Raw genomic sequence first — 15488 nt, 5'->3', positions numbered from 1 at the left:
CTCATAGTAATGAAAAATCTTCAACTGTAACCATTTTACAGAAGCATTTAAAAAGTGAGAATATCCTCCTGCAAAATTTTGAAAGGAAATGTATGGTCACACAAAATTACTTTTAATTTCAAAATTCAATTTTTTTCACATTGTGATTTCATTTAATTTTGATACATATTTAATTAACTCCATATAAACTCAATTTCAATATTCAGTCCAGATTTTGACTGTTTATTCCCATTGTATATGGGAAAATCATAAATATGTGAATAGGGCAAGGAAAAAGCAATCCTGAGGCTCGCTGGCGTATTGAGTTCTCTTCTGCTGAGGGGTTACTTATAGTATAGACACAAGATTAAATTATCATGTGACATTAGCTCCTTGTCAGACCACTGCAGTAACTCCTCTGTGCAGTTTCTTACTCCAAAGTGAGAAATAATTTGAAGCAGCTTCTCTCTCAGTTTAGGTAGTATAAGTTGCAAATAATGAAGCCTTCAAGATTATGTATTTGGTAAATAAGTCTTGTGAAAAAAAACCCTAAAATATTCTCTTCTCTCCTACTTCAATTTTAATAAACCATGTTTTATTTATGAAGATAATAACTACTAAGAATAGCTCTTAATTTGTTTAATAAAAAGGTTAGTGATTTATTTTTCTCAATTCAACAATTTGCTTCTTAATATCAACAAATAAAACCGACCTGAGAAGATGAACCTAATTTAAATTGTGAAAGGAAACCAAACCTAGGATGTAAGACCACACATCTGTACTTATCTGAGCAGAGGACAGTGATCTAGGCCTATAATGGGATTACAAATCCCTAATTCTAAACATGCATTAAAATTAGTGGTTTCACTTTATTAGAAATGCTGACTTGATCTGTTCTGGCTTCACAATTAATTATTTTCAGAGTAAAGTCAGCAGATGAATATACTTAGCTATCTCATCAATTGTCTGGTGCTTCCAGCAGGAATTATTTGGTCCTTTCTTTAGCTAAATAAATATAGAACATTAACCTGTATAACTACTGGTAGTTCCTATACCTTTTCAGAACCTTCAGATTTCCCCTCAAGTAGGCTTACAGAGATTAATATTAAAGGCTGAATATTAAATATAGCAAGCCTTGTGACACTAATCTACTTGAACAATAAAAATGAGGCATAGTAAATGAGATCTCAGAAATAGTGGAGATGTTTCTTCATTAAAAAAAAAAAACTTTTTAATTAAACCATCCAATTTAATGTTTTTATATGGCACTTTAGTTTCTAAGGTAAAGTGAGCTAGAGACAGCTGACAAAGAAATTATAACTGCAATTCCTTGGTGAAAATGTTAATGACAGCAAAATATTGTTTAATTAGATGATTGCAGCATCTGGATTAACACTCTTTAAGAGCGATGTTCCTGTGCTTGTCTGCTTCTTCACACTTTACAGACATTTTGTCATCTCTAGGTCATTAGGAAAGAATTTTTAATGATTTTTCTAGAAGTAAGTAGTTCAAGTTACATCTAATTAGATGACAATAATAAGCCCAACACATGCAGTAGCTAAATATATACATAATTAACCAGTGAGGGCTTGTACATCACAGAGTAAAAAAGTGGAAAATGCTAAACAGGCAAAAAAAAAAAAAAAAGGTGAGGGAGAAGAAGTTCATCTGAATTTATTACCTAATTGAGGATGTCATTTTTTTTCCATAAACCTTTAAAAATAATCCCTTTCCACTACAAGAAATTACTCACAAAAATTATGGATGCAATTATTCTTCATTTCTTTTAAAAGCAGTGGCATGAAGGATTTGAAAGAATTAAAATTCTAATAAATTCAAATGCAAGCACACATTCAATGTACTGCAATTTGAAATCAAAGACCATAAATTAGCTAAATAACGAGGAATAGATTTGAAATCTAGATTTCTAGCCAAAACAGTGAGCACTGCAACAATATTAAAAAACGACTTCTTGTTCCCATTCCTGTTGATACCTTTTGCTGTAGTGGGATTACTTTTAAGCACTCTTTTTAATAATCTTTTAATTGAGAATAGTAAAAATTACCTATTTCCTATATCACCCAGAGGGTTCAGTTGACAAATATGCGGGTCCCATGCAGAGGGGACAGTTAGCATAACCACAGCAAAAGCAAAAGGATCCCTGAGAATGAAGCAGGTACACAGAGGAGGGGGGAGGTGACCAGGAAGGCTTATGTCTACACAGCCAGGACAAAAACCAGGGGCATGGAGAGTATAACACTGAGACTGATTGATAAGTAGCAGAGTGCAGTGTTTACCTTTGGGAGGAAAGCCCAGAGCTGTAAACATGATGAAATATGCTTGAGCCAGAAAAGAGGGCAAGAAAGAGGTGAAGAGCTTGGAAACAGGAGAGGGAGGTAAGAAAGTAGCTGACTAGAGGGTCAGAGAAACAGGTTGAAACAGGGCTTTAGTGAGTTTTGGAGACAGAGAGAGATTTTGAGCTGAAATTGCAATGAGACATTAGGCCAATGCGAGTGCCAGCAATCACACATAGGATTGGATAGGAAATGATCTAGAAAGAGAGATCTTTGAGTGCTGAAGAAGAAAGTTATTAAGTCATGAGCACAGATCACAGCAGAAACAATTCAGTTAAACATGAAGCATGATAAATGTTTTTAGGGAGTAATATGATGATTTAAGAATTAAAGAAAACATCATATAATGGTGGATTTTTTTTCAAGGGGGTATACTTCATATATCAAGGACATGTAGAACAGCCAGGGGCCATGCTTCTCAGGACAGACATACCAGCAAACCGGGGAGAGATTTAAGATGAGATTCCTATCTTTATTTCAGTGGTTCTGTAAAGGGACCAACCAGTCTGTGTAATTAACAGTATTAATAAACGGGCAAAGGATTTCTTGTGGGAAAGGACCCAGCTGCATGATGTCACAATAAGAGAAATAAGCTGGTGTCAGAACCCTCACATCTGAACATCACTCTTCCAAGCTACTGCTTCTTGTGTAATTTCAGAGAAGGATCACAAGAAAACATGAGTGCTTTCCTACTCTTTTGGAGAGGGCTAGAGACTAATTAAGCACCATTGTAAGAAAAAAAAAGGAAGCTACAAAGAATGGGCAAAAGATGTACTAAACCACTTTGTTAGTGAACTTCTATTTGGATGAGCAGAAAAAACAGTGAAGGGACCTTACGTATCACCTACTTACCAGCAGACAATCCACAATTCTTAAGTGTCAAACCTCCGTGTTTCTGACTAAACTACAGCTCATATTTGCTGAATAAGCCAGTAGGAGCTTAATGGCAACATGAATGTTTTTAAAAAAGAGGATGAATACATTTCTCAATAGCTGAAAACAATAATACCATTAGAGAATACGATGCTGCTTAAATAAATAGTTGTATTCTAAAACTAGGTCATTGCTGCTACACTAACAATTACTGGCAAAGAAGTTGTAACTTATAAGGAAACATTTCTTAAGGAATCTCATTAAAAGAGTATAATTAGGACTGCAATTGGAAATTGGATTTCCAAGAAGAAAGAAAAGAAAATGCATCTTTACTTCGGAAAAGAGGTCACAAGTATATTCAGTACTCCATTTTTTTGTACAAAATAGAAAATCCTGTCTTTTCTTCTGACTGCTGAGGGTCCTATCTATAGTGCACATTAGATTTGTGTCTGTTTAATACATGTGTACCTGTGCAGTTATCAAAACCAGGGAAACAAGTTAGTAGAGGTTCTTTGCTCCCAGTACTGTATTTCTGTTAGAGTCATTAGTTTTGTTAGTGCTTCATCAGAAAATATCCGTTTGTTGTAAGGGAAATATTTTTGAGGACCACCATTCAAAAAGACTTAGAGACATACAGGCACAGCTGTAAAAGCAGTGGTGTCACTCAGAGATGCCTCAAAGCTCTCAGCCCTACAGTTTCCCAGATCTCAGGCCCTGGTGGTACAAGGCCATGCAATGGTGGAGCCAGGATCACCTCAGGGATGTGAGAACTTCTAGATTTTCTAACATTTTTCCAAACTTTCTCTGCCACAGCTGGACTTCGAGCTCATGTGCACTCTACTGTGGGTGGGTTTCTGGCTTGCCAGGAACTTCATGAGATTCTTTGCAAATACCACCAAGTACTTAATGATTTTTTGGAACTGAGCTTTCTAGATGAAGTGCAGACTTCATTAAAACTACAAAACCTGGTTGATCTTCCAAAAAATAACTTGAGGGGATTTTTTGCTTCTGTCAAAAAGTTGGAAAACTTTGGGGTTTGCTCCAAACTGGAATAAAGAGCTTATTGTCATGCGTAGAATTGCCTGTTGGGTTTCAGTCAGCTTTCATTCTATGATGTTATTTTCAGAAAAGGTTTTGTGTGTGTCATTGGCAAGTTCAGCTACCAAGGATAAATTTTCTTCTAATTTTTTTAAATTAAAAAATCACATACTGCTGAAAGATTTTATGAGATGGTAGACAATGAGCAAGGCATCCTATGCAATTAGCCAAGGAGATTTACCTGTAAGAGACTGATACCAATAAACATGCTAGAAATTAAATGCCTTGACTCAGAGAGCGACACTCCTAGGGATAGTGACCAAACAGTTTTTTTCAAATGGGAGAGAAATTCATGGACACACACCAAAAATAAAAAATAGTCAGTAATCCTTCAAACCTTGGCCGTAGCAGGTGGAACCTGTAATGCTAATATCAAGCCATCCTGTTATACGGCAGATGAGTGACACTAAATGACCATAGAGAATTCTGTCTTGTGCAATCCCCCCAACTATTCAACTATAAAGCCTGTCCAGCAGTACTAGTATCAAACAACAGGTCAAAAAATATTTTTGTTGAGAAATGTGAGATACTCTGAGGGAATCTATTCAGGCTAAAGCTTGTTAACTGATGGATATTTTAGTGTAAGTGTTGCTGCAATTTCTGTATGACCTCAAACATAATGCTGTCTTCCAGGTTTGGATGCTTTGGTGAGGTATCTGAAAATAATGACCTTGGAGTTTTAAACTGATTTAAAAATTTTAACAATAATTTATAAAAAAATGGTTTATCTCTTGTTTACTCTCATATAAAGAGCTTAAATGCACTACTTACAGAAGAAATTAATGCATAAAAAGGAAATTACCAGCAGAGGACTGTTTCGTTGATAACATATTGGACAAGGACTGAGGGGACCTAGGCTAACTTCCCAGTTCTCCAGTAAATCCTCCACGTTCAGGTGAGGCAGGCAGGGAGCCAGCAAGGGTCCGCCTGCATTTCCTCATCACTAGAAGGGCAGCGGACGTGTGAGAGGCACGAAGCAGCTGGAGACAGGCCAGTGTCCAGAAGCAGGATAGCGGCATTCTGGCACTGCACCAGAGGCAATAAACGCTCAGCAGGGCTCCTTCCTCCAGCAGAGATCTGCGGGACCGCAGCTAAAATGCTTGGGAACCAAGCTGGTGAGCCTGCACTGGACTTCACCATATGGACTTTCCAGCCCAGGTCTCCAGTAGTTTCAGGGATTCTGCTTTTTGCTCCACTGCACAAGGTAAACATGCCCTCAGATTTCCAACTGTTCAGTGGTAACACTTCTGTATCACACTGGGATAAATTGATGACACATTTATTAACATCCGTAAGACTGGATGCATGGAAGGTGACTACCATCTAAGCACAGAGGCCAACGCCTGAGGGTTCAAAGCAAGTGAATTTGACAGCTCCTGAATTCTGCCACTGCCCTACTGGGAAGAACACAGTGACTGTCCCCAGACTGGCCAGCATAACGAGTGCTACCTTTGGGTTTCACACTTACATGTGTCTTATGCCTGGCCTGAGGATAACCTCGAGCATAAAAGTCAGGACCAAGTAAAGATGAGAGTTGTAACACTGGAGTACAAAGTGATGCCCGGTGGAATTTAATTTGTGTTATTTGGGTTTCAAATTAAAGCTCACTGAAGTGAAATGTCTGTATGAGGCTCTCCACAGGCAGGTTCATAACCAGCATGTGTGCTACAGGCAGGAATCATAATAGTAGACAACCTCCTGGAAATCTCTGTATATGGTGTAGAAAACTGCTGGTTTTTACATTTAAAATTAACACTGGAGTTAACACATAGAAAAGGGAAAGGCGAAAGGAATAATAACTTCCTGAATGTTTAATTAATGACAATTTCCAGAAAAGCTCTTCTTTTGCCAATAGCAAATAGATGTCTATGGCAGTTATTTCTCATTTTAAATACCAAATCTGATATTATATTTCATCTCAAAGAATTATATGAGAAAAGACGCTGTAATCTAATCATACCACAATCCAGGTGACATCTGTACTAGGCAGAATACTGTTGTTATTCTGCTGTCTAGTTGCTGTTGCTGAGAATGATGAAGTAGCGAAATTACATTTTCCCATTATTATTTCCAGACACTCTCTGGCAATGGTTTGTTGACTCTAATAAAGCTTCAGACAAAGCTGTCAGCAGAGGAAATGGCAGAAGGGGAGCAAGGAACAGCCTTCACAGCAATACATGAATCCAAAGTCTCCATGATAGGTTGTGCATTTTCTGATAAAATTTAATGTGTGTGTATTTCAGAATATATCACAAAGCTGTAGCTGAATTCTAGAGGGATAAATGTATTCTATCAAATCACTTTGCTTAAGACCTTGACAAACATAAACATATTAGGAGAGATTAAAGAGCCAGAAGCCTTACCTGCTATAGTGTTGAGGAACATCAAGTATTCAAAGTTGGATATCTCCCGTCTCTGCCAGCGCTGAGTCATGTTGGAGGATTTATAAAGCTGTCGGGGTGTGGCCAGAGAGATTCTCCTAGGAAATACATTTAAAGAATTTTTTTTTAAGAGTTTCATTAAGTGTTAAGATGTAGGGCAAAGTTTTTAGTGTGATTAATTTCAGATTTTCTCACAGGCTTTTTTAAAAATTTCATTTAATGAAGCCAAGGAGACACAATTACCCTTATTTGAGAAATGGCCTAAAATTAGGAGCTGTATTTTATTTTATCACTACTACATCAATGCAACAAATCAGAATAATATATTTTGTGGTTTTATTCTGTATATGGACAAAAGACTGGGATTAAAAGAAACTGCAGACCTCCTGGTGCCAGGTTTGTCCAGAAGGAATAAAAAAGAAATACCATCTCCGATTTCAAAAGGATATATTGAGATAAGTTCATTAATGTGAGTGAGTGATAGATTAAAGTGACATATACTTCCATCACACAGGTTCACTATATTTTATTACTCAATTTGTGCACCTCCTCTATGGTCAACTACCTGTGAGTCTTTCCTATATCCCAGTAAGCTTGAAGGTTTCTACTTACAGCCTGGTTTCTGAAAGAAACAAATTTTGCTCAGTTATCTGCTCACATGTTCATCTGCCTGTCTCATCATAATGACTTCTAAATTGCGTTTCATTCAAATTTGGAAGGGGGCAGAAGCTTCTTTGATCTTAATTTCCGCACATTTTTTTGAAACTTACATGACTGGATGAGGGAGAAAGAATCAAACTACATGTCAAGGAAGAGAAAAGCAGAAACCTCGACTATTCTATATGCAATTTGACAACATCACAATAACCAATTACCACACACAAAGTCTTAAATTAACCATTGTATATTGTGTTCCTGATTGGTAAAATATAGGCAACTGGAGTCAGTCTAGACTAATGTATTAAAGAAAAAAATCTGCAACAGGCAGAAGCAGTCTCATTGTTCTAAACCCATTTTTAGAGAAAGTAGTTCTGGCCTGAAAAAAAAAAGACAAGGAAATTTTTAAAAGGAAAATAAATTTATCTCCTCAGATACCTATTTTAAAAGACATTTAGATCTTAGAAATGTGCTAAAATAGAGAAATGTTTATACACCTTAAAAAGAACAACAACAACAACAAAAAAAGACTATTCCTAATGCGCAGTCTGAATTCAGGGAATTTAAAGAATGTATGTAGTAGTATTTACATAGCTAATCAAGACTAAATAGGGACACCCAATGCTTCAGCTTTCAGTTGCACCCTGTGTGTTATTTCTAGACTCTGGAAGGCAAGTATCTTCTGAAAACTTAGTCATATACATGTACATAGCCCTAGAGATACACTAAACTCTTTTTCCAGAGAAAAGGTGAGTATTGGCATGCAGCTGGAGTGTACAGTTATTACAATGATTTGTCTAAATTGCCAATGTTTAAGTTGTCAACATCTGCCATATTTCAGCTTACAAAGTGGGCAAACAAAACCCATGTATGCCCATACATGACCATGCCAGTGTATTTACCCAAATAACAGGTCTTGCCAGCTTGGCTAGCTTTACTTTACAGTAGACTATAGGATACCAAAGGGAAATACACTTTACTAGTACATAGGAGACAATGCAAAGTATTTTAAAGTTGTTTCTATAATGCTTATGAAACAATTTATCTAAAGAAATATCCAAATGTAATCATACTTAATACTGCATTTTATAGAATAACAACTATTTTTACAGAACTCTTAAAGACATATGGTTTCCAGTAAATTTTGACTAATGCTACATACAAATTAATAAACACAGAAAATAACAATATTAAAGAGATCATTAAATTTACAAAGCATTTCTGTCAGACTTTCTCTTCCTCCCATGACAAAACAACATTTATGTATCAGTACAGCTTAGTAGCTACTTATAGACTTCATTTACAATCTTCTAGGGAATTTCAAAAATCTATAAACTGTCAAGTGCTGGTCTTTGCATTTGAATCACTGATTTGAGTGAACTCTACAGAAAATCAAAATATACTAAAAACATCCTTATTTACTCCATATCTACGTGCTTGAAAGTTTCACATTTTTTTCCAGCAAAGACTGGAAGAAATTATGCACAATAAATTGGTTCCACACCTGCTTGTTTCAGCTAACACAGGAAGACCCACTGTTTTCTGTTTGTTAAAACCACCCAACTTTGATCAAACTATTTCTTTCTTCAATATGCCATCATTAATATCAAGATGCACAAATGAATGGGTTTCCTTTGGTTCTAGAGAACCACAAAATGTCTACTCAAAATGGGAACTGCAGAAGACTCTGATGTACAACAGAATGATCCAATTTTTCAATTTTTATACATTTAAATGTATTTAGAAAACAATTCATGCCATTTGATGAAGGAAGGTGTTATATACCCCATATATGGAATGTGACATACCCCCTTTCACAATCACTTTTAATTTAGTTAGCTACAGTGCAATCTCATACGAAGAATATTTAAGTACCTTGCACCTGCATGATGTTATGTGTTACATAACTCCTGTTCAGAGAGAAAAAAAAAAATACTTGGGAAAGTAATTTCCCAAGGAAAGACAAGAAACTCATCAGCATTCACTTTTAATCAAGGTTCTAAAAAGGGTTTTATACTTTGATGGCATCAAATCTTAGTTTTTCTACCTCTTTCTCTTCACAAAACTCAGCCTCTGTATTGAGATCTGGAAACCTATCACCAAGCTGCTGACATGGCAGAGCTGAGTTGATGTTGAATATAGTTACTGTAACAGTCAAAATACATTTTTTTCAGAAAAAAAAAAACTTGGTTTATCAACTGAAGCCATTGTTTTCTCTAATGCATTAATAGCCCACAGAATTTCAGAGGGAGGTGTCAGTATGTTTAGTAGTGAAGATACCATATCTTTTACCAATTCTTTGATCTCTCTATGTTATAAAGCCATCAGGCAGCTCACAGTTGGCTTCTGAGCTGCGATGCTGCCCTCAATAAAAAGACATCAGTAAATTACACCTGAGGTGTAAGAACCATAAAAAGTAGTCTGATAATACCATGCTAAAAAAGAGTATATTACTCTACCTATGTAGAATCATATGGAGCTGCAGAAGTTAAAAGACATAGAATTGCCTGCCCAGTTGTATCATTTGGCAAGGTCATAAGGAAATTACAATCAATGCAACATGTTTCAGGAACAGTGAAAATGCATTTATCAAAGACAGACTAATTTGATTATCAAATCAGACTGAACTCTTCAACATGTGACTGATTTTAAGGATGTAATTACTTCTTTGTAACATTAAGCACAGGCTTGAACTCTCTGTTGAATCAAAGCATTAAACAGGCTTCTTGGAAAGGCTGCAAAGAGGCAAACTAAAGACTTGCTCTGAACAGCAGGTCTGTAAAGTCTTAGGAAGTCACAATGGTTCACCTGCTTCTAAGCCTTTGAGCCATTAGATCATAAATATTACTGTTTACTTCTATTTCCTTGCACCTTTGTTAATTACAGGATTTCACCATGGAAACAGAAATACACTTAAAAGCCATGTACCGCATTAAAACTAATTGACTTCTTTGGAATGTTTCCATCATGAATGCAAGACTTTATAACACTGTAATTAACTCTAGGTGACGTTTATCAGAGTAGTATCAGAGAGGAAATACTACTTGCTTAAACTGAACTAAAGAACTTAAGCAAAACAACCAGAAAGGTCTGCTCTTGTTAAGACATTTTAAGGTTAAACTTAATCTGGAAAATTGTGATGACAAAAAAGGGAAAAAAAATTTCCCAGTATAGCAGCTCATTTTGGTTACTCACCATAACTTCTTATTTTAGTTATACAAATAAGCATAATTTTAAAAACTAGCATCCCAGGGCAAACATATTCATAGGAATGAAAACTATATTATAACATCAATAAAGATTGGCTACAGAGAAGTTATAGAGCTGGATTTCCCCTCCATTACTCCACTGCAATCCTACTGAAGACAATAAGAGCATGTAAGCAGGGAGAAAAAAGAAAAAAAACATGATTATGGAGTCTTTATTGTGCATAAATCATACCATGATTACACAAGAAAAGGAAAGAAAAATAACTTCACTACCATATGCCAGATACATTCTGAAGGCTAGCAAGCCCATTTTCGATTCAAATTGAACTTCAATCAAAAAGGTATGGGAATAACTGCATATTACATTGAAGCTGAAACTTTTCTAAATAATTATATATCAACAAACTTTTTCAGACAATTATTCACTGAATAATGCACAAAGGATATGAATTTCAAAAGTAAAAAATGTCACCGTAAATATGAAATTCTGATTGAGAAATTTGCATTTTGTTTGTGCTAGAACATGTGGCCATTTCTACTTCAGAAAAGAATACTATTTCTTTCCATTTAGAGACAGCATTTCCTTTAACTTTAGTGTATGGAAGAACAATGCAAATATTAACAAGAAGAGCCTTCCAAATAAATGTCCCAACTTCTCCTTGATCTCAATGAAAACTTGAGAAATTTGGCAGTTTGCCTAAAGACTTCAGCACATTCAGGAGATCAAGCCTTAGGTATCATGAGACTCTTGGGCTCATGACAGGGAATGATGTTCATCTGGGAATGAAATAGTTCTCCAATTCTACAAATGCTTTGACACTTCACAGTATTTCCACATTTTGCACTGGGATAAAACAAGGACAATGTGAAGTTTTTGAAATGACTTAAGGAGAGAGAAAGACACATCCCAGACACTACACTGGTGATTAAGTCATTGGCTTTTTGGCCCAATCAAGCCAAATGGGGGTCTGAGCCCAAAGTGCCATATTTTGTTAATATCATGCTCTTTCTTCACTCCCTTGTACTTCTTTATTTTTGTCTCATTTTGACCAGAAGTTAATACTGACCTGAAAAACAAACAAAAAAAATCCCCCCCTCCAACACTGTGAAGTACACATGAGCTATCTCTGAAATAGGAATACTTTTATAATATAGGATCTGACAATTTCCAGCCTTACTTCTGGCCATAGGCTGATTTGATGTTGATGAGGAAATAAAAAACTGTAGCTGTTCAGGGTATATGAAAATCTCTAAAACTCAACCTTAGTTGCTCTTTCAAAAATATATATGCTCCTTAATTTTGCAAAGAAAAGAGGAAGAATGCGTTATACTAGTGAATGGAAGAAATTTGGAAATTGCAAAATAGCCACTACACTGATAAGAAATGAAGCAAAATCCCACACATTCATATAGATAATTCACATTCAGCAAACACAAAAACTAGTCAGGTTCAGTTTCACATTCTGCAAAACAATCAGAGGAAGGATGAACATTTGATTATATATTTATAAAGCCTGACTGGAAACCAGACTTTGAAGAGAAAAAGTGTAAGTATTTTCACTGGAAGGTGCTTATTTCCTGTAATTGAAAAGGAAAAAATCTAATTATCTAATTTACAATACTTTTACTTCTATTCCATATACTAAGAGGCCATATAGTAAGTAAAGGGTAATGTTTCTCATACTAAACTTTAGAAAAAGAAAATATAGATTTTCTTGACAGGAATAATGCTTTAGCACTGATATTTCAAAAATATCAACGAAATAATATAATAAACAGAAAGTATAAAAACTATGTTAATTAAATTACCTGGCTTGTGGCAAACCATAGCTGGTTCCTACTCCAACACGTGGTAAGCTGTATACAACTTTTTTCACTGTTGCTTGGTCAGGAAAATTAAACATAACAGAAGCTAAATGAAGAAAAGAAAATATGTACCAGTAAAACATCTGCAGAAGTCTGTTTCTTCACCTGCCTATATTTTTTAAATGCTCAGGTTTTTATCTGGGGAGAGAAGTCAGTTCCACTTTTATCTTCCTGGGGATCCAAGGTACGACAGAAATTCCTGACATTCTTCACACCTATGTATAATTAGCTGGTTAACATTTTAGCATTAAATCTCCTGTTTTGCACAAGACCTGAGTGTTGTTTACTTCAGAGGAACAACACCTTACTATTAACCCATAAAATCTCTTATCAAGCTGAGAAGCTATTCATTAGTTGGCATGGCATTTGCTCTTCTAACTACTGCCTTAAAACACCCAGGAACAAGGAATTGTTTCATTCCCTCTCCAGCTGACATAAAAACTTGCATCAGAGCTCCTGATGCTTATACACCTCACCAGCCCCTGACCTGTGATTCAGAGTAGCACATACAGAAAACTGACTGGCTCCATTTATTTCTCTGGTAATAAATCAATCTCACTGCTACACAGAAAGCAGGGAGATTGAGTTATGTGATTGATTTTAATAAAATTTGCACTGAATACATACAAGAGTAAGCATTATAGAATAGACATAAGCACTTTATCAAAGGAAGCACAGAGTTCTAATATTAAGATTAATAAATAAAAGAAAAAATAACCACAAACACAATTTTATGCAACAAATACAAACTATGACCTACTTCTGTTTGCCATAAACACTTCCAAAGCTGTGTTCTGGAGAAGATAACGTCTTGAAAAAACAGCTCGAATCTCGCTGAACATCCATTTTCCATGAAGGCCTTCAGTATAGGCAAGGACCTTTAAAGAAAGTCAAGGTTATTAGCAGGAATTTTTCACTAAAATATTGTATAAGAACAGAGGAAATTTTACCCATCAAGTAAGTTAATTGTGTCCTTTTTAGCACTTAAAAATAGTGACTTAAAATGAATGTTTTTAAGAAATGCAAAATAAGAAGTAGCTGCTGTTAGAAAAATACCAGTAATGACTGTAACCTGGTACTCCTAAGATCTATTTCTCATGTGTCACATCAAATAAATTTTCTCAACATCACTAAAAACCCAAACTCTACAAACAAATACAGGGAAACAGACACACTTGCAATTATGCTTAGCTGTATCTTCTTCCAACATTGTGTATAACACAGTTGTCAGTTATCTATCAGATACCAGATTTACTTCTGAAGCAGCCTTGTGCAAAGTACAACCAAAATAATACAGCTTGCTATCCACATCTACTTCAGGGTCATAAATTACAAGTCCTCCCATTCCACTAATAAGTAGAAGAGCTAGCAAAATCAGTGTGTCAACATAATAATTTTTCTGAAGTTACATACATCAAATATCCCAAACCATTTTAATGAAACCATTTTAAATTTTAGTTTTGCATTTTAAAATTAATGTGAATATATTTTTAAATAAAACAGTTAAAAATTAGCACTGTTTTTCCTGTTTTAAATTTTCTCAGTTGAGTGTATGACTATAAGACTAGATATTAATACCAAATAATCTTTTTCACTTTTCTTTCAGTGTTCTGGATATTCAAAAAATAGACAAAAAAGACACAATTTAATTAGATGTCTTTTTTTTTTTTTTTAAACTTGTCTCATCTACATCATGCAATGCAGAACAATCTTTTTCCTATCCTTTACATCAGCTGGCAGGCTGCCTTCAGCCCTGCATTTATGTTCAGGTGAGCTCTGCCATGGCACTCCTAGGAGGAGTCAGTTGTTTGGGATGGGATCCTCACCACACCCATCTGCATTTCCCAGGTTCTGCAGACGGTGCCTTTACCTAGGCTGCAGCCACTGAGAGAACTGCAGCCTCCATGAAATAAAGAAATATAGTGAATACCTTCCCTAAAGGGAATGCAAAAAGAATGTTTCAGACTAAAGAGACTGAATTTCTCTGTTCTCCATTAGGTACACAAAAACTGTCATACACCAGCTTGCAGTGCTTTACTCACTCATCTGAGGTCTTTACTTTCCATAATCATGACCTCCCCCAGCTTCTGAACAGGAGAATGTTAGGGAGACCATATGCTACTGCTGTCAGTGATCCTTCATGCTTGAGGAAATGGAAATTGTATTTCTTTAATCTTTTCACTGATATAGCTCCAAGTTAGTAACACGTCTCCATATATGATAAAGCTAATTTAAGTTTGTGCACTCGGTGTACAACCTTTTTCTCATAAACACGATGAGTCTATTTCAGAGAGGATGGTGATAACAGCAACAACACAGAAGTGCTTCAGTACACGGAAAAGCATCCAAATGTTAGCTCTTTTCTCAACAGAAACTGCTCAGAGAAACACAGTGTTACCCCTGTCCTCTTTACATGAGAGTAAGTTGCAGACAGATCTCTTAGACCAGTGTTGCGTCCGATGACACTGTTTCATTCACCTCAGCTTCCCATACTAGTTAAAAACACTTGGAAGAAGGGAAGGAGTTGGATTCTTTGGAGGTCACCCAGACACGTGCGAGAGACTATGCACTCCCTCCATTCACTCACAGGTCAGCTGTGGAATGCTACCTCATACACTAATTCTTGCAATGGTTAAAAATCTGCACCTTATTTTTGCTTTGACAGATCTTGTGACACTTTTGTCTGTGAGCTTTCTAGTATCAGGTAACTTTTCCTTGTGTTGGTAATTACAGACTTGTGGAAGATCAGATCCACTTACTGCTTAGCCTTCTCTTTGATAAGCTAAATAAACCAAATTTTCCTTGATTTTCTTCCATTGAGAACGGATGATAGGATAGCAGTGGCATCATGTATGTGAAATTCAGGTGGATGAGAACAATGACTGTGAAGATTTAAGCACTCTCCCTCTTTGAATGTATTCTACTGCTATCTGACACATAATTTTTTATAAATACACAGGTTTTTAAATTAAAGAGAAGAAAGTCTGAGAAAACCACTCACATTTAAAGAGCTAAAATATGAGAACAGTCTCTCGGAGGGAGGAGTTTGAAATGTGTATAGCTGTAACCAG

At 35.8% G+C, this 15488-nt stretch overlaps 1 protein-coding gene across 4 annotated transcripts in view; it reads right to left on the bottom strand.

Annotated features, from left to right (window-relative positions):
- NBEA (neurobeachin) overlaps positions 1 to 15488 on the bottom strand; it is a 448312-nt gene that overhangs the window by 82497 nt on the left and 350327 nt on the right. For all 4 annotated transcript variants that reach the window (XM_062487643.1, XM_062487641.1, XM_062487644.1 and 1 more), the window contains 3 exons: positions 13178 to 13295; positions 12361 to 12463; positions 6668 to 6783 (listed from right to left, as the gene is read on the bottom strand). In XM_062487643.1, coding sequence (XP_062343627.1) covers positions 6668 to 6783; positions 12361 to 12463; positions 13178 to 13295 — 337 coding nt within the window. The remainder of the gene's footprint in view (positions 1 to 6667; positions 6784 to 12360; positions 12464 to 13177; positions 13296 to 15488) is intronic.

Source organism: Cinclus cinclus, chromosome 2 (assembly GCF_963662255.1).
Source record: "Cinclus cinclus chromosome 2, bCinCin1.1, whole genome shotgun sequence".
NCBI classification, from domain to species: Eukaryota; Metazoa; Chordata; class Aves; order Passeriformes; family Cinclidae; genus Cinclus; species Cinclus cinclus.
The sequence above is the reverse complement of the archived record's forward strand: the minus strand, read 5'-3'. Positions and strand labels throughout refer to the sequence as shown.